This window comes from Helicoverpa zea, chromosome 22 (genome assembly GCF_022581195.2).
Source record: "Helicoverpa zea isolate HzStark_Cry1AcR chromosome 22, ilHelZeax1.1, whole genome shotgun sequence".
NCBI lineage: Eukaryota > Metazoa > Arthropoda > Insecta > Lepidoptera > Noctuidae > Helicoverpa > Helicoverpa zea.
In genome coordinates, this window is record NC_061473.1 from 1810160 (window position 1) to 1830795 (window position 20636).

General features: G+C 34.6%; 1 protein-coding gene and 1 non-coding gene across 3 annotated transcripts; one reads left to right on the forward strand and one right to left on the reverse strand.

The window, feature by feature from the left end:
- Positions 1-377: 377 nt before the first annotated feature.
- LOC124641495 (zinc finger protein 260-like) lies at positions 378-11587 on the reverse strand. 2 transcript variants are annotated; one of them, XM_047179573.1, is made up of 13 exons: positions 11362-11587; positions 10723-10854; positions 9753-10502; positions 9260-9387; positions 8903-8977; positions 7729-7861; positions 7100-7212; positions 6392-6446; positions 4751-4873; positions 3648-3758; positions 2826-2941; positions 1722-2319; positions 378-755 (listed from the first exon to the last, which is right to left on the reverse strand). In XM_047179573.1, the coding sequence occupies exons 1-12, from the start codon at positions 11467-11469 to the stop codon at positions 2217-2219; spliced, it is 1947 nt and encodes a 648-aa protein (XP_047035529.1). In that variant the 5' UTR covers positions 11470-11587; the 3' UTR covers positions 378-755; positions 1722-2216. The 2 variants fall into 2 exon arrangements, with proteins under 2 accessions (XP_047035529.1, XP_047035528.1); XM_047179572.1 differs by having other exon boundaries at positions 6392-6485.
- Positions 3201-3273, forward strand: Trnav-aac. Its single transcript has one exon. It is a non-coding gene; the product is annotated as a tRNA-Val (tRNA).
- Positions 11588-20636: the final 9049 nt, after the last annotated feature.

Consider the following 20636-nt stretch of genomic DNA (forward strand, 5'->3'; position numbering starts at 1 on the left):
AACAATATTTTGAGAATGAATATCCCCCTTAAAAGAAATAAGCAGGTTATTTTAACATAATTTGTCAGCATAATGTAGGTATATAATACCGACCTACCGTAACGTTGTACTATGTAACTAAGGCTAAGTTACACCTACATTAACTGGTTTATACTTTAAATTGTTTCGAACGTTAATCCTATACTGGGTTTGAATATGATGAGAAAGACAAATTAAAATCGATGGCTAATCGACGTGACATCTCTGACTGCATATTTTTATTGAAAACGGTTCAAGGTGATATAAATTGTTTTGAAATTTTATCGTCTTTCTTTTTTAATGTGCCAAGTAAATCCAAAAGGTTCAATCCACCGCTAAGCGTACCATTATCAAATACAAATTACAGGCAAAATTCTTATTTTGTGCGTGTGTGTAGATATTTTAATAAGGTGTGTAAGCAGTTTGACTTTGACATATTTAACACAAGTGTGACTTCGGTGAAAAAGAGTTTAGCATTGAATTTCTTTAAAAAATAAATTAATTGTTCCCATCTTTCAATTCAATTTCTAATACTTAACATTTCCCTCAAAAAATCCTGTAGCAAAGTTATTGGTTTTGCGTTTTTAATTATTGTTTTTTTTTTTGTTTTTTGCTCAGGCGTTATAAGCAGTGTGTTGAGTTTGTTCCACTGTCCTTTTTTATGTTTAACTAGTTTTAGAAGTGAAGACTTGTAATTGGCTGTCAGTTAGTCACACAATTACCTATTATATGTACTTATAGTTCGGCCATTCAGAGAATGCGTTCCTGACACGTCGCGATTGAACTGACGACGTAACTTTGCAATGGCGTTGCAGTTACGATAAAAATATTTTTGCTGGTTGTTTACCGTTTTAACAATTGAGGAGCATTAAAACAACATTATTATATCAATAATCAATGAATGTTATAATTTTGTGCCAAACTGAGTGTCAAATAACTTGGTAAACAATATTTTTCTAAATCTATACTGCGCTATTACAAGGTTATGTCAGCGGTTTATATTTTGTAGTGCTGTGCTAAAAATAACAGGCAAGTATCGTAATCTGTTCTTATACAGTTATAATATAAAATAATACGTTTTGATTTTCTTTTTAAGAATTGGAAAATAATGGACTATAAGACTTAATTATAACGTTTATGAAATATAAAAATAAAACTATGACCAAACCGCATTTTTATACTTAGATTAAAAATGGTAACCCCAAATGGCGTTATGGGCCGCCATTTTGTGACGCTAAAACAGTCGTCCGTTGTCGTTTCGTGCGCATAGACCACGTTTTTCAAGTGTTTTCGATCTGTTTTTATTTGATTACCCGGCTTTTGTTAGACCGAGATATCAGGATTGATTCTGTTATTGATAATAATATAATTATACATGTAGGCGAAGATGATGATGAAGACACCACCTCCTCAAGCAAATCGGAGTCTGATTAATATTCTGTTCGCACATTCAATTCAATGTACTTGTAACAAAGAATAAATAAAACAATTTTATTATATGAATATTACCTTTTTTTGGTTTCCACTTAAATAACTAAAATATAAAACAAATGATTCCGCCAATTTAAAACGAAAATAATCTTAAAATAATGCGGCGGTTCATTTTGAAGGAACGGTAACGAACTCAGTGTTATGTTGTGCCCATCACTAGTCGTGACTAACTGATAGGTGTCAGGAACGCATTCTCTGAACGGCCGAAGTATAGCTGTAAGTCTTCCATGCTCATAAATAAATAAATAAATAAAAAGCAAAATGTTAATTTATTACAACAAGCAAGCAAAACAGCTGCCTGAAACTGAACTTAGCACCCGCGCCTTCTCCCAATTAGAATAAAAATAATTCTTTGGGAAAGTTGTTTGTAATCATGAGTACAATCATCAGGTCAAATATCGGTCACTAAAATTACCAGATTTACCAGTCACCCTATATTTTGTTTTCTCTCACCAACTAATAACAACAAAGATACAAATTGTTAAAATTGTATGTTGCACAGGGGAGGCATTTTAATGTTCATTTAGTCAAACACTGGTTCACGGCTGCATCACAGTCACAGTTATGCTGGAATCCGACCCCAACATAGTTAGAAAAGGCTAGGCAAATGGTGAAATGAATGTAGGTGTAACCTAGGCTCAATAGCAGAAATACGTTCATAAATACATTATTAATATATAGTAACTTACAGTTATTTGTAGCACTTATTAATATTTTCGCGCATAAAAGTTATCAAGCGTCATATTGTCGTCTGAATCCTCGTGGCCGTACTCATCCTTTGATAGCTCGTCTGTTTTCTTTTTTCTATTCCTGTAAAGAGAATATAACAATCATTACTGATATTAGAAATATATCTTGGACAACAATGACTGATTATATACGAAGAAAAACATGGGAACTCGGTTAAAAATCAGCAATGTACATTGAATAAGCGTGGTGATTAACGATCAATCCTTCTCTGTGTGAGAGGTAGCCGCAGCCCAGCAGTAGGACGATAAAAAGATTGATGATGATGATCACTAATATTATAAATGCGAAAGTAGGTAAGTCTGCCCATATGCTGATGCGACTTGAATTAAATTTGAGTAAGGACGTTGCCTGCATTTTATTCGGTCGCGGGAAATAGTTCTCTTGTGTCGCAGGGAAGCAGCCAGTTTTACAATTAGTAAAATTACTAAATGTAGTGTCTGTCTTTTAGTATTTTTTTGAATAGGTCATGAGTAAAACTGATGAAACTAAAGTTTTTTTTTCGACTTTTACTTTTTGTATCAGCATATATAACTTTTATTATTATGTAAAGTGATAAAATAACGTACCTCTTAGGATAGGGCTCCTTGAGGTGGAAGGTGCGGTAGTGTAGCTTCATACTGCTGACTTGCTTGAATCTCTTGTCACATAACGTGCAGGCTACTGGCTTTTCACTCGTGTGGGTCTGAAATATTTACCAAATAAGTATTTCAGAGGAGAAATATATTGAATCATTTTTGAATGTGTACAAGGTAAAGTGTTTGTTTTACAAAGTAAGTTGGAATAGTCTTAAGTTCTAAACTAAGTAAATGTGAGCACTTGTTTGTAGATTGTCTGAACAATAGTAAGAGAAACTAAAATAAAATCACCGGTTTTTCGTGTAATGTGTAGTATTAATTATAAGTATTGTCACTGGATCAATAATTTCGGCAACCTAGGCATGAGTTTCCGTGGTGTAGCGGTTATCACATCTGCCTAACACGCAGAAGGCCCCCGGTTCGATCCCGGGCGGAAACATAGTTTTTGTTCATAGTTTCTTTGCTATATAAGAATTTTTCAGCAATATTTATAGTAAATGGTCTCTACCTATACGCATATGTTTCTTTGTGATTTTTGCTTTTAGCTAAAAAAAAAAATTCAAGCGCTACTGCACCCCAACCAAAAAAACAACAAAGGTTGGGTTTCTTACTATGTTAAATGTTAAGGTGAATATAAGTGCAAAAGCGCATACTAGCGCAATATTTATTTATGGAATACTTTTTACTTACTGTAAAATTTTTCCAATCAAAATTAAATCTTATTGTTTAGATATAAAGTTGAAAATCTATTAAAAGTCAGTTTTGCAGTAGCTTGATGTGTGTACAAATGTAGTGTAATTATATTAAACTTACCAGCTGATGCGTGGTCATGCCGCCCTTGCTACTAAACTGTCGGCCGCAAGTGTTGCAAGTGTAAAGTTTTTCCCGAGTATGTGTGTTTAGATGGCTCGATACGCTGCCAGGCTGGAAAAAATATATAAGAATGTGATAATAGAATAAAACCTTGTAAACTATTATTTAACTCGCCGATTGGTCATAGCATGCTTCCTATAGGTAAAGATGGAATATTATGGGGGAGGCCTTTGCTCAGCAGTGGGTCAGCATAGGCTTATTAAAAATATATTCAGTCGACTCTCGTTAATTCAAACCTGCGATAATTCGAACCTCTCTTTAATTCAAAGTTATCACGAGATCCCTACAAAATCTCTTTGTATTTCGAACTAAATCAATACATTTTTATGCACTTGGTAATTCAAACTAAAAAATCGTTGCTATATAACAATACGACGCGTTAATTCGAATTCCTAGTCGTCCAACACTCGAGAATTCAAAGTTGCAGAGAGAAAGAGGCGGAAAGATTGTAAGTCAGAGTCAGAGAGCAGTCTGAGTAGCAGCAATCTGCTTTGAAGCAAACCAGTATGACGGAGTAGTTACGAAAGATTAATTAATTGTCATTATGAATACATGCATGTACACAAATGTATCCTTAAACTTTTATCATTGTTATAGCATTTAATAAATAATAATTGATCAACACTTAATAATTCGATATTGTATTTATTTTCTCTCAATAATTTCGAACCATTTAATATTTCCAAAACTCGATAATTCGTAATATTTTGAGCGTCCCTCGAGTTTCGAATTAACGAGAGTCGACTGTATATATGTATTTTCTTATTCGAAAGGTAATTTTAGAGTAGGAGTTGTCTAACATTTTACGTGGCTTTCTGTTGGTATTGTTGGTGTTCTGGTTACAATTTTGTATACTACCTTTACAGGTTCTTGCATTTATATCAAATGATCAAAGTATTCGAGGTAGAAACATGGGTATTTTTCGCAGCATTCCAGCACTCACAAAGCGGAGCGAATTCCCGTCGTTTTTTTCAAATATCACCTTAAAAACATTTGTTTTATTGCTGAAAATGTACCAAGAATATAATATGAATGCTACTCACAGCCAGCGACATGCCGCAGATCTCGCAGATGTGTCGCTCGTTGGGCGCGAAGAATGACGTCCTCGGGTGCTCCGCTAAGTGATGCTTGCGGCACGCCGCCTGCGTCGCGAAGTGCTTGCCGCACTGGGACAGACAGATAAACAAGTTATAGAAACGTGGGGATACAAAGTGTAGGGAAAAAAGTGAAATATACATAGGATATTGAAACGAAGATGTTAAAGCAGTTTGAGGTAGGCAATGTTGGTGACAAAACAACGCACACATCGCATCGTGAGCCACTGCGACGACTGAAGGCCGACGGAGGTTTGCGGGGATCGGGGGACGTCGCCCACACCGCAACGCCACCAGTCACTCACACGACGCGGACCATAGGCGCGCGTTCTTATACAGGAATGAATTTTATCCAGTGCGCAAACTTTGTCAACTTATAGTTAAATAAGTTTTATAGAGACGTATATTATTATTTTGTCGTGTTTTAGTACAAAAAAGAAAAGTTATTGATATCGAAAGATGTTTATTTTGAGACCGATTGTACGGTCACAGTCGTAACAGTAGGCACGGCGGCAACGCGAAACCGGTTTACTGACGCGAGCACTGCTCCATAACAGTTAGTATCCACATTTTGCTGATTTTAGGGCGGACAAAAGAATGAAATTTTTTTTTTTACTGATGATGCAGATACTGATGTTCTGTTAATGATTCTGGACCACCAGTTTTTTTTGTGCACTGCTTAAAATTCATTCCTGTATATCCATTATACGAACCAACTTATGTATACAGTCCGCTATTTTATTTCTACCACCTCTCAGTAACGCCAACAGTCTAAGTGCGACCAATGCTATCCTAGTTAAGTTTTAAAAGTGGGTACACTAAAAAGAAACCTGATGCAAACTGTCTACTTACCAAAATAACTCATTTCAACGTAGGTCTCTCTATTTTCACAATACAATACACACACGAACTATGTTATTTCCAAATGATACATACACTAATAAATTCAATTAAATAATACAACGAACAAATTGTTAATGATCTTATCTAAAACAAAATAAGAACAATGAGAGTGAATTTGTCTGATTTGTTTGTTTACATATTATTATTTGAGAGCTCTAAGCGCTGTCACTCGCGCGTAGACAGATATAGCTACTCTACTCTTGACGCGTTCTTTCTCGTTCACTCGCGAGTTTTGATTGGCTGGAAGCCGCTCCGTGAGCCGGCTTACCGCTCGCCCATATGCCGCGAACATCGCGCGGCGCGGCGTGGATGACGTCACGCAAGCGCAGTTTTGTATGGAAGAGGAAGCCGCGGCTTGTTTAGTAGGAGCAAAATGTTTCAAGTAATTTATAGACAATTTTTTTACGGTGGTAGGCGTTTTGTTATACCTACATATTTAAATTGTGTGGTTAAAATGATTATATTAATTATACCTATACCTATATTATAACTTATACCTATGCTTCTTTCTTGAAATTCGAAAGGGAAGCCGATGGGAATCGGCTTATAAGGACGCCTCGCCACTGATACCTTGTTCCCAACTTTTAAAAGACTATAGAAAAATCATCATCTTGGGAGAATTTACCTACAAATTCGATATTTAAAATTATATAAATTAAGTAAATATTTAAACGTATGTATACTCACAATATGACAGTCGGTGGGTATGCGAGTCAGCCTCTTGAGATTCTGGCGGCGTTTCCTGGGGTTACAAGTGATAGGTGCATTTATTTCTAAGTCTCTGCGAAATATAAAAATATACATACATCTTAGAGGTGGTCACCCCATTGCCACAAGGCTGGGGTGATTGGATGTATACTGTTATCTGAGTAACCGAATGCATTTGAACAATCAGCATTTTCGCATCTTTGGATGTTAAAAATAGTATTAGTTCCCATATGTCTTAAGTAAGATTGCCACGACAAATTTTTCTTAATAAGGTCTATTCGTCTACCATTCAAACGTAACTCGTAAAATCGAAACAAACCGAGAAAAAAAAAATTATACATACTTATTTCTTGTATCCCTGTTCTTTCGTTCAATGGACCATAATAATGACTAATACTGTTTTAGGAAAAAATAACATTATGTTACCTACTTTAATTAAAAATTGGTATACTTAATGGTGGGTCCACACGATATCAACTTCACACACACTTGCATAGAATTTTGTCTGCGCAATAAAGCGTGAATACAAAAGTCTCAGCCAATGATAAGTCTGTACAAACAAGACTTAAGATTTTTAATCAGTCTCTTAAGAGTTTTTTTACAAATATCTGTACAAACTAAAAGTCTGTATCGTGTGGACCTACCATTATAAGTTTATATATCTGTCTATAACAGTGTACAACTCACTCGATGCCGTCGACATGCATGGCGGAGTGTATGAGATGCTCCTCGTACGCCTTCCGCGTCTCGAACTTCACGTCGCAGCGCTGGCAGTACTGCTCCTCGCCTTGAGGTAGCTCCTGGGAATAACATAACTATTAACATGTATGTGTGACGTCATTACGTGTTAGACTAGATGTTGCTTGTGGTTCCACCCTCGTGCTGAAAGAACTATGTACTTTCTTCCCAAATATGATAAAAATTAGCCTGAGTAAATGTTCCTTTAGTTAGAGGCTGTAAATCGTGCCATCTAATGTATCTATGTTTGGCAATAACAAAAAAGTTACTGGCGTGCTGGTTTAATAGGCACTTGCCATGATTACAGCTTAAGTGCTTACTAGCGATCTCTTGCGTTTTCACTTGCATCCCAGAGGAAGTTTTTCCATATTCAGATAAAAATATAGTCTATGTTAGTTGTAAAAAAAGGTTCCTCTATCAAGTATAGAGGTATAGATTCTGACTTGCTGTCTAATCGGTTACAGCTGTTTTTTACATAGAGAGACCACTATCTGACCTCCTCCACCCAGTTACCGAATTATTACCCTATTAAATGTACTTTGTTCCTTTTTCTTTCTATAAAAAAAAAAAATACTTACAGAATCAGCATTAACATGTTTAATCTTCTTATGTATGCCGAGTCCAGTGACACTGACGAATGAAGCGCCACATAACGTGCACACGTGCTCGCTTCGATGTGTGCGTAAGTGTGTGTAATACGTTGTTAGATGTCTGCAATATTCAAGGAAATTATTTTTATTAGTTTAATATGTGTGGTAAATTATTTTTGGAGCTGTCATCGAACATTGATTCAGGCAGTCTATTATGACTATAGTATGGCCATAACCGCTGCGCACTCCCTGAGGTACGCGCGGAGAGGCGGAGGGTGACGCAGTCTGTCAGTCCGCCGTCAACGCTCGTGGCGGCAGGTAGTGTCATTTGTATCGGACCGTCAATGTCAGATGCACATGAGATAAAAATTCAAAGATGGGTCGTGCGTTATCTCGAGATGTAAAAACCGTGATTTTTAAAGTGGCTGAATATTTCAAGAAAAGAAAAGTAGACAGAGAAAGCTTTCCGATCATGAAATGTCATGTCCAGAAAAATGAAAATGATTACTGGAATCGCGATTTTAGGTTCGATAATATTATCGATTCATTCATAACAAATTTGCAAGACTCTGATTCAAGTTCCAATGGCGACACGGACGATGAAGATGATGACGAAATGGAAGATGAAGTTGAAACAGAATCTATGTCGGAATAACTTAACTTCTTATACTATCTACATATATCTATCTGTTTGTAATTATAGTAAATTTTCAATAAAAAAAATCCTGATTTGAATTTTAACTTTAGTTCTCATTCATCAACTGTCTAGGTTTTTTAATACAATATCGAGCATAATATAGATTCCGACCACCGTTCCGCCACAAGTCCTGCCTTAGCAATGAAAACTGATATCGTTAGATTTGTCTGACGTGTATTGATCTCATGTGAACTTATGCTCTTTTTTCCTCGCCTCCCACCTCGCCTTGCATACCTCAGGGAGTGCACAGCGGTTATGGCCATACTATACTTCAAGTTGTCTGTGCACTGTGCGGGGCCTAAAGCGGCCATTTTGAAAATTTTCATTTATAGTTTTTACTTTGCCACTATTTTGTCATTTTACCGTCAATAAATATGAGAAAAGTTTCAATTCTTATTGATCGATCATACATGGATAACAGGCTTAAGAGTAGATTGTTATTTTACGCTAATTAAGTTTACTTACTTGAATTCTTCGCCACAATGATCACATTTCCTTGTAACACCATTGTGATATTCTTCATGGAATAATGCAGTCGTTCTGAAATATTAGATTAACGCTATATAAGTTGACTGAATTATATTTGTGGCACCTATAATCTTACTTGAAATGAAATTCCCCAGATCTGCTATATTCACGGATGGGAGATTATTCGATGAAAACCCTATCCCAAAAAAGAAGATCAAGGAAAGAAAGAAATAAACATTTATTTAACCCCACTTTTCACTTGTTGAACTTTAACAATAGCTGCAATAGACCAGAGGTAAGCAACCAAACATTGCTATGCTTGTCTAAAATTATTTTTGACACACAAATACTCACTCTAAAGGACACACAAGGTCACAGCGAAGACATTTGTACTTGGTATAGTGTTGTCTCATATGCTTGTTGAGGAAACACTTCCATTTGAACCGCATGTGACAGAAGCGACACTCTATTGGGCCGTTAGACTGGAAATAATAGCAAAATTAATAAGAATGATAAAAAAAAAATTTGGACAAAAAGGTTTCTCACATTTGGAAAAAGAGTAGCTTATAGCCTTTCTCGACAAAACAGCTACCTAACAGTAATAACCTGATATTAGCGGGCTAAAGCAAACAAACAAACTTTTCAGCTTTATTATCTTGGTATAGAGTAAAAACTTGATTGATATCAAGAAATTACCAATTTATCACTGTCTCCTTCTTTTTATATGCTTCCATGATATATGTAATGTAATTTAAAATTAAATAAAAAAATGTTGGATAGGTGAGTAGCCATATGCAAAAATATTTACAAAAAGTAGTAATTTTTCGTTTTACTTGATTTAACTTACCTCACTATGCCTTAATTTAGTATGCCTCTTCAACATATCCTCCTTCGAAAAACCTTTCAGACAATCAGTACATTTGTACTGAGCATTCAAGTACCTCTTGTGCTGCCCTCTAGCCTTAAACTCAGCATCAGCCTCTTCCTCAGTCAGATTTATTTTCAGCCAGTTATTAGGATCCATTTCGGCCTTCTTTGTAGTTTTAACTGCAAACTTTTTCTCTTTAGGTATAGTCTCCTTAGCTTTTTTCTTTTTACTATTCCCACCGTTTCTCGTTCTCTTCTTTTTAACCGGCTCCTTAACCTCAAATTCTTCTTCATCCTCCGTGATGATTTTAATGTCATCCACAAAGACCTTTTCATTATCACTTGGCATGTCATCATCGCTAAAACCTTTGTCTATTTCAAAGATCTTTTCGGTTGGTATTTTCTCTTCTAAATCAATTTCAAAAGGTTTGTCTTTTTCTATCTTTTCCAGTTCTATATTATCTTCTTTATTTTCTTTAATGTCTATCTTCTCTATGTCTATTTCTTCAACTAAATGCTCTTTGCTGTCTTCATAGTTATCGTCTCCGAAATCTCCGTCATCGCTTAAGGAGCCCACGTCTACTTCTAGAGGTACTCTTTCACTTAATTTAAGTTTGGCTGAGGTCTTAACTACGCAGGTTTTAACTCTCTTGTTTATGGTTATTATGCTGATTGGTGTGTGAAGGTTTTTGCTTTCTCTGTCTATGTTTCGGACAGACTTCTTTGTAAGCTGTAATTAATAGAATTAATAAGATTCTGGTTACTTTATAATAGGTTTGAGAGCTAATTAATAGTGAAATTTAAACTGTTTTAGCTTACTGTTAATAGATTCATAACTATTATAACTTATTTATTTGAAAAGAATATTATATGGACATATAGGGTAAGCTTTTGTCACTTAGAAGAATTCTGAAGTAATTTTATACTTAAAAAGAGTTATTATTACTTACCGGACCATTCCAAATGATTTCTTTGAGAGCCTTCTGGCCTATATAGCACTTCTCTTTAAACTTGTGGAACTTATGCAGTAGTGCGGCACACTGATAGCAGAAATATTTTGGCAAACCTGCTTTATCATTAACCTGGAAATCAAATATTATAAATAGTAATAGCAAGCCTGCGGTGATGTAAATTTAAAAAAAACCTGGGTCATAAATACCTCAATTCATCATTTATAATAAAAACTTATGATGAACTCAGCAAGCAAGTATGTATCTTTATGTTTTTGAAAGAAAGGTTTTAATTAATTAAAAAAAAACTCCATAAAATTGTTAACAGATACTTTAAATTAAAATTACAGCATATTAAAACAGTAATTTACAAATAACAATAATTATGAATTTATGAATATTTTGGTCAGTGTGAGGATTTAATTTACAGGAATAATTAAGTCACTACTGGACCCTGTGATAAAATGCCCTGAGCATACATTAATCCTATATGAAACACTAAAATATGTAACAAAATATGGGCCTATTAAAACCTCTTTACTAGACTCAAGACTAAGTTATACTCTATTTCTAATATTCTAAGTGACGAAGGAGTCTAAATACAATAAAAGCAGACTACAAATACAAAAACATTCTTACTTTAGTAGCCATAATCTGTTCGTAAAAACTCTTCAACTGAAATTGATCATAATCATACATTTTAACATCAGTGGAGAGGCATATACGACATATTTTCACTCTGGACATCTTGCACTGTTTATTATAAACAGGATAACACACGGAACTTGATAGATAAACAGGAAAATTTATGTAAATATGAGTATTTTTAACTGGGCATCAGTACAGCGTTATTGTAAAATGACAACTACAGTGTTGCAGCAACACTGTAGTTGTCATTTTACAATAACGCTGTACTGATGCCCAGTTAAAAATACTCATATTTACATATTATTTATGATTACAAATGATGTTAAAATTTTGACGGTAAAATAATATTCCTTTTTAATAGCGTTACCTATTTGGAGAATGAAATAATAACTTTTGATTGTCAAAGTAAAAAAAAAAACCTTAGGAGATTTTTTAATCATTTGCTAGCAACACTGTTGCTAGCAAATGATTAAAAAATCTCCTAAGGTTTTTTTTTTTACTTTGACAATCAAAAGTTATTATTTCATTCTCCAAATAGGTAACGCTATTAAAAAGGAATATTATTTTACCGTCAAAATTTTAACATCATTTGTAATCATAAATCTCTGCAATTAATGTTTCGGTACATAAGGATACCAAACCAAAACTAGGTATTCAAGTTTAATCTATCCTGACAACTCTGATGTGGTTCTAAATAAATCTTCAAAACCCAAACGACTTGAATCGCTTTAGTAGGTACTGACAAGTGACAAATTGCTTAGTTTTTTAGCTCGGAAAGAAAAACTGAAAATCATTACTTACATTAAGCTTGTCTTTGGTCTGCCTAATGTCGGAAACTAACGATTTATCGGGCCTAGTTTCGTGATTGGTTATTTTTTTATAGGTTCAATCAACTTTGAGTAAGATTGCCCAGGCTAATATATTTGCAATTTAATTTTGGTTACTACCCATAGCGATATTAATAATAACTGTGACAGACTGGATCAGACAGTTTTAAAACATGATAACATGCTTCCCAAATTAGGAAATCAAGTATAATTTCATGAAACAAAACCTCATAGACAAATTGACTGAGGTAAAAAAGCATCACTTTGATTGATCAACATTTTTTGATCGACTGTAGATATCTTCTGAGTCTTAAAACCCCTCAGGAATCTATCCCTTATGTCTATTACCTACTGAAAAAAATAGTTGCTATAAAAAAAACATACAGCTCCATCCGTGTCCAATTCAACAACGCGTTCAGGGTGCTGTTGGGGCTACCTCGCTTTTGTAGTGCCTCTGGAATGTTTGCGGAGGCGAATGTAAATTGTTTTTTCGCTACAATGCGTAAGCGTTGTGCCTCCTTAGTGCGTAGAGTGCGGGCCAGCTCCAACAGCATGTTGGCCGTGATTGCAGACAGACTGGACTGTCCTTACCTGAGCCATTGCTGTAAAGTCTCGCATGGGGTTGAGCAGCGATGACTCGGGTTTATAATATGTTGAGTGTGATATTGTGTTCCTAGGATATATAACTACTAACATAGGGTAAGAATTTTGTATTACTAACAAAGGAGATGGCCAAAAAAAAACCCAGAGTCGACAGAAACTTTACATGTATCATTGGATTCAGTATAATGTGTGGATTTAAAAAAGTATTTCATATCATCCGAAAACCATGGGGTTCTCTTTTTATAACGGTTTTTCGATCAAGAATTTAGGTTATGAAAAAGTTTGCCTTTACTATTTGCTGTTCTTTAGGCGTTTGGGATTTGCAAAATTATTTTTTTGTTTGATAGGGTATACTTCCCAGATGTTCCCATAGTCGTCAGGTCAGGATCTGATGATGGAAACCCTGAGAAATCGAGGACAACTTACGAAGTTGTAGGCGTGCATAGGGTAAAAACTTGACACTCAGCTGTATGTCTATAAGCACTATACAAGAGTGAAGGTTTTAAGTTGACTTGATGATGGAGAGAAGAGAAGATCGAGGGAACTCAATGACTGAATATGCTAAACTACTGTTTATAAAAACACTGGCTTCTGGGCCGATGCACCTAATAAGTTTTTTTTATTTTTATTATTTACCTTTGCCAGTTTATGAAGGTTGCACATAGCTGGGAAACCTCTCCAAGAAGATAAGGTCGGTGTTTAATCTTTTCTGGAGTGGTTCATGTCAATAGTGCAATGGGTAGGGGTCAAAATCAAGATCTTTTAATCTCCAGGCAAAGTCTGTAACTATGGAGATATTAATATTGGCTTGTATAATGTTAGTATACTTGGTTTTTTATGTGCCTTGATGTAAATGATCTTAAAAATCAACATAAATTCAACATAACCTATTTTGTGAAAATATGATATAGCTCCTATACCCCATGGATTTCAGGCTGGATTTTTTGGTACCATCAAAGGTCTATCATAATGAACCCATTGGTACCCCTTTCGTTGCTGTCGATTCTGGGTTTTTTTACTATGAAAATTTGGCCATCTCCTTTGAGTCTTGTTACTTGAATAAATGAAGTTTAATATAGGTACCTTAAAGTCGAAATGAAAATGAATGTAGGTCAACTAAATTCAGCATAACTCTGCTTAAAACAAATAGGTACAGCATTTAGCTAATCCTGGACACTCTGATAAGGTTAATTCTCACTTATGTAAAACATTTCACAGCAATAATGAAGTACGTCCTATTCGTCATAAACTAGGAGCATGTTAATCTGTTTCGAAACTGTTTGGACGGTAGATCATTTAACTTACCGGACTCGCCATGAGCACAAATCTCTGTGCAAAAGAGTCTAGTCTGCCACTTTACGTACGTAGATATAACACAGGTTATTATGAAACACAAGCATAAACTTGAGGCGTAAGTTACCGCGGCTTAAGAAGGAATATGGTTTGTTTTAGTCAGTAAGAATCTAGATACTCCTTGACTCTGCACCTACAGCGGGAGGGGTCATTTGATGATGTTCCACAAAAAAGGCATCCTACTTTCAAACGAGTGTGACTAGTGGTCTCACCGTAAATCAAGAGGGAAGGCACGGTAATGACGTCTCCTGTTGGTTGAATGGTCTAAGGTTTGGACTAATTGTGTTGTACACACTGCTGCAAAGTTCGCTGAATATATTGACCTGATTTGCTGTGTGGAACATGCAAATCATCATCTGCCCAGCCCTTGCTCATTGATTTAATTTTTTGATTGGCGACTGCTTCATCTGTGTTAATATAGCCTATACTATATCCTAATATTAGTATACTAACATTACATGAGGATATGAGCTATATGTAATACCTACTAACACAATATTTATTTATTTATGAGAGGTAAATATATAAATAAATATTGGATCATATATGGATCATTGTTGTCTGATATAATTTATTTATTTATTTATGCAAAGAAGGCCCCTATTGTCAGATTTAAGTTCGCCATTCCATTAAAAACTGTGTAGCCTGCTAGTCTAAAATATAATAAAATATTTTCGCGTAAAAATGTAGCCGGGTTATGAGGTAGCACGCAATGTAAGATAAAAATTAATTACATGCGTGGTGGTTCAGGTAGAAACCGTTTCTGGGTATAATAATTAGTTTAATTTCAAGAGTGTGTCATGCATAAATGTTACCTATTACGTGGAATATGAAATAAATAAATAATATTTTACATTTATCTACTTTTAAATTAAGTAAATATTAAAATGTCGAATATATTGTGATGAATTTATTAATTCTACCACAAATTACAATTAAAAAAAATTACCATTGATTGATTGAAGCTGTGGTGACTTTTGCAGTCAAAGGAAGATAAAAAAGGCGGGAAAAAAATCAATGTAACCATAATGTCACAATTAAAGTTTATTCTTGTTTTTTTATGCGTAAACCAAAAGCAACTGAATAACTATTTAGAAGATTTATTATGTACTACGATGTGCCACTAAAAATAAATTGCAGCACAAACTGCTAGAAGATATACCTAAGTTAGCAAATCTGGTCGATATAAATCGCATCGCAGCATCATAAGAATCGAAAAACAATCCAATGGAAAATAAGTAATATTTGTGGTGAGTGTCTCTAAATTGTGCAAATTTTATTGCAAGCCGCCATTGAATCTGAGGGAAACTGTAATACGTAGGTAGGTAAGTATCCCTACAATACTGGAACTTAATTTAAATACTTTGTTTAGGTAGTTCAGGAGTTTTCAAAAATAGTGTCCTAATGCCATTTGCCTAGTTTACAAGTAACTTGTCTTCCTATAAAGGAAAAGAAAACTGATTTAAAAAAGATCATGTACCGAATGAATTTTGGTGGTATTTTTGTTTATATTGCAAAATGGAATTGTAGCAACACAACGATGTAGTTAGTAATTAAACCCATAAGAGCGAGTTGTAACGCCGCGTCTACGTAGAACAGTCCGCACGCGCGTATCTTGCTGAATGACGCGCGGTGCAAGCGTAGCACGTTCTTGCATAGCTTTCTCTTGCCATCTGAAGAAAATATAAAAATTGGGTGGTTCATTAAATGAAATGTAAGCTAAGTTAGCTTTCTTCCTAATTAAGATACGAGATTCAATATTATAACGATGAACATTGAAACATTAATTTTACTTGAAAATTTATTTTAAAAAATGTATGAAGAAATTACCACTCCGTACATTAAAAATAATATTGTCTTAATAATAACTATACAATAAATAATAAATAACAATGTATTAAGTAATGATTACTTACCAGAACAATTAATTGTCTTCAAAATCTGCAAGCAAGAGTCTTGACAATTTTGCATGGTTATGTAGAATTTCTCGCAATGTTGATTCAATATTGCTTGCAAAGTAAGGTTTTTAATTATCCACATAAATAAGAACAGTGTGATATAAAAAGTTGATTCCTGTAACAAAAAAAAACCTTTAAGATACATAAATAATTCGCTCTACCACTTAGGTCTGGGGGAAAATTTTGGTATTACTTTTCTTTTTGTATGTAGCCACAAAGTAATAGCATGATAATGGCACTGTATCTAAGACTTCTTTCTTGGCGCGGACTATATAAATCAAAACATATACAAATTATTCATTTCCCAAGTTAAATAAATATGTACAAAACTCACCGGGCACTTTACAAAAGCACATGTTTGCATTACATTTATTAATTCCTGAACGTTTCCTAAAGTATGAGAACAGACTTCAACAATATAGTAAAGTATCTGAAAAAGTACTCGCTAATGAGAAAGAGTCAAAACATTACATGATAGAAACATTTAGCTTGATAGAAACTTACGAAATGCTGAAAACAACTTTTAAACATATCATAACACTGTAATATATCAACGAAAGCCTGAAAAAGTTTCTTGCAATCATACAAATTACCCAATCGATTAGAGTTTAAAGCTTGGATCCATAACACGGTTGTATTTTCCAGTAACTTTAAGACCCTCATGGCATAAACTATACTCAAGTCAAAAATTGCCAAAACGTAAAAATAACCGACGGTTGCATCGAAAAAGTCTGACAATAAACAAAAAACTGTTATCAAAAGTGTTTGCAAAGTTAGAAATAGCGTAACAATTATCCAATTCCATACAACAAAGTTTTTAAAACATTTTTCAATGTTGATTAATCTGTGTACTCTCTGAAATGTTAGGATAAACTGTATATTATTTTTGCTTCGAATAACACTGTCCACTATATTCAAAGTATAACCAAAACCGTAGAAGAGAGTATCGTAAGTAGTACATGCTATTAAATAAGCAGGTTTTTCGTCAAAATCTGGACTTTTCAGTATTTGATAGTAAAACATTTCCAGTATAAACATGAATATTAAGGAAGCAATCGCTGAAATAAAGTTAGAAACACGACTATTTGGAATTATAAAATTATCTTTAATGCGATATTTTGGACAGAAAGTAAGGTACTGCATCAGATTCAATGGTAAAAGCATCGATTGCACATCTTTGTCTACAGTATTCATTTTATACTTAATTTAACAGTATCCAAGAAACGTATTTTATCATGCTCTACTACTTTCTCAAAAGACAAATTAAATTACGCTATAGGAAGTATTCATTCACTTAAATACTCCATTATTAATGAACATTGTAATAATATTTAAGTCTTCAAAATAACATTGTTAACACTTAACATAATCATTACAGGTAGCCCACTATTTAATTGATACTCGTCATTTTACTGTCGTAATAATTTATTTACAAACTTCACTTTTGTCATTATTATATGTTCACTATAGCATATAATAATGACAAAAAAACAAAAATCACAAGTATGTAATTAGTTTTATAAAAATGCAAACTGTAGCAACACAATAATATAGTAGATAGTAAGTAGACCCATAAGAGCGAGTTGTAACGCGGCGTCTACGTAGAACAGTCAATGACGCGCGGTGCAAGCGTAGCACGTTCTTGCATAGCTTTTTCTTGTCATCTGTTATAAAAAAGATTAATGAGTGGTAACTTGTCAGAGCTAAACGTGGCCTATCTTGGACTTCATAACAATTGAAGATGCACTTCAGTCGTATATGATAATAAAGATTATTGTAGTTACTTCCTGTACCCGGATGAATGAAGCCTTTAGCACGATAAAAGAGTTACTTAATTCTGAACATTTTTTTTAATGGGACCTGAAGTTGCATTCAAGCAAATAAATTCTTCAGCATTATAATATTAATACACATAAAGATTAATTAAAGGATTTTTACCTGAACATGCTGTGTTCAAAACCACTGCACAAGAATCTCGAACACCTTGCATGGCTATATAAAATTTCTCACATTGTAGGTTCAATATTATTTGTATCACATTCTTTTTCATCATCCAACCAAGTATAAATAGTGCTAGGACCCATGTTTCGGTCTGTAACAAAAATATAGTAAAAGTTTCCAGTGTCACTTAAAAGAAGGAGTGAGGAATGACTGTATAAGAGGAAGTTTGAGAGTGGCACCGGTAACAGAAAAACTGCGTGGAAACCGGCTGTCATGGTATAGGCATGTAATGCGGAGGACTGAGAACCGGCTGTCATGTTGTGAAGAAGGTTTTGAGCATGAACGGGGTCGGATATAGGGGAAGAGGACGACCAAAAAACCGATGGATGGTGTGAAAGGTGTGAAAGAATGTTACTTGCGAGGTGACGGCAGATAGAAGAGTATGGAAGAAGAAAACATGGTGCGCCGACCCCCAATAAAATTGGGATAAGGGCAGGAGGATGATGATGATGTTCAATCAGTTAAAAGATATATTTATAAATATAACATACCTATATTATTCTAAACTTTATAATACGCACTTGGTGAAGATAAACCCAGCCTATTTTGAGTAATATTATCGCCTCTTCAGCATTAATTAAAGAGTAAATAAATACTTCCGAAATATAATAAAATATCTGAAAAGTGACAAAGAATACGTACTCAAGTCAAAAAATAAATGATGATGAAAAAGTTAAAGTCAGCAGAGAATTTACAGATCAAAATACTAACGAAATGTTGAAAACAGCTTTTGAAGATATCATAACAGTGTAAAATATCAACGTAAGCCTGAAAAAGTTTCTTGTAACAATTTTCCTCGTACATATCCTCCAATTGGGTACAATTTAGTCCTTGAATCCATAAAATAACTAGATTTTCCAACAATTTAATGATTCGAATAGCGTAAATTAAATTAAAATCAAAAATGATAAACATGTAGTACAATATGCTCCCTGCTCCCTTAGACGGTATTGCTTGCGGTAGCGTCGGTGGTGGGTTGCCTCCCTCCCTCAAAAATGTGCGAGGGGGGCGATGGCTGATCCTCGCGTTATGCTCGTGAACGGGTGCTGCTTGTGGTACCAGGTCGTCTTGCTGACTACATATTTTCTTGACTCGTAATATAATGTGTATGACTTTTGATTTGAACAGTAGTCCTAGTTCACCGTTTTCACTGTTTATGTTGTAAAGAAGACGGATCAAAATTGCCCCACGTCCTATAACAATGTGACGTATCTCAAAAAAAAGATAAAAATGTTTAAAAAAATATGGCATACTCTCCAATTCATTTTTTTTACACCTTCATACGAAAAAAATGCTTTAAAAATTGTTCAGGCGCTGTTATGAAAATATCGTTCATGGGACTATTTATGGACTATTTTATTAAATGTTTTTTTTGTTTTGATAGGGTATACCTCACAGATGGTCCCATAATCATCAGGTCAGGATCTGATGATGGAAACCCTGAGAAATCCAGGGCAACTTTTGAAAGTTGTAGGCATGCGCAGGATAAAAACTTGACTATAAGGTGTACGTCTTATAAAAATATGCAACAGTGAAGGTTTGAAGCTGACTTGATGATGGAGACCAGAGAAGGGCGAGGGAACTGGACAACTGAATATGTGAACTGCCTCGTGTTTGGTCTTATATTATTCGTATTGATAAGAACTTTCCACTTATGCGGATAGTGATAACTGTGCTTGTCACTGAAAAGCCAAAAATAAAATAAAAAAAAACTTTTTACGATAAAAAAACTTCCAAAAACACTGAAAAGCAAAAAAAAACTAGTCTTAGGAGCATCGGCCTAGAAGTCGTTGGGGAAATAAACTTAGGTACATTCATTAGACACCGACTTCTGAGGTAGTTTAAATATTTTGCTGTCGATTTCCCTCGACCTTCTTTCGTCTCCATCATCAGGTCAGCTCCAAACCTTTACTGTTGCATATTGTTATAAGACATACACCTTATAGTCAAGTTTTTATCCTGCGCATGCCTACAACTTTCAAAAGTTGCCCTGGATTTCTCAGGGTTTCCATCATCAGATCCGGACCTGATGATTATGGGACCATCTGTGAGGTATACCCTATCAAACAAAAAAATAATTTAATAAAATAGTCCATAAATAGTCCCATGAACGATGTTTTCATAACAGCGCCTGAACAATTTTTAAAGCATTTTTTTCGTATGAAGGTGTAAAAAAAATGAATTGGAGAGTATGCCATATTTTTTTAAACATTTTTATCTTTTTTTTGAGATACGTCACATTGTTATAGGACGTGGGGCAATTTTGTATGGATTGTGATCCGTCTTCTTTGTTTTTTATATGTCGGCGCGGCCCACAGCGCGGCCCAATATTGCTGGCTGGTTCCTTGTTTGTGGTCGTTTTGGTGACGTGAGGTGCCAACGTCAATTGAAACAATCTTCAATGGAATCTCGAAGAGAAACCAAGTTCAGGCTATGTGATCTTGGAAATGTATCCGATTTATTGTAACCAATGTGATTATTGAAGTACTGAACGATAATAGACGATGTGAACGACTACTGTGGT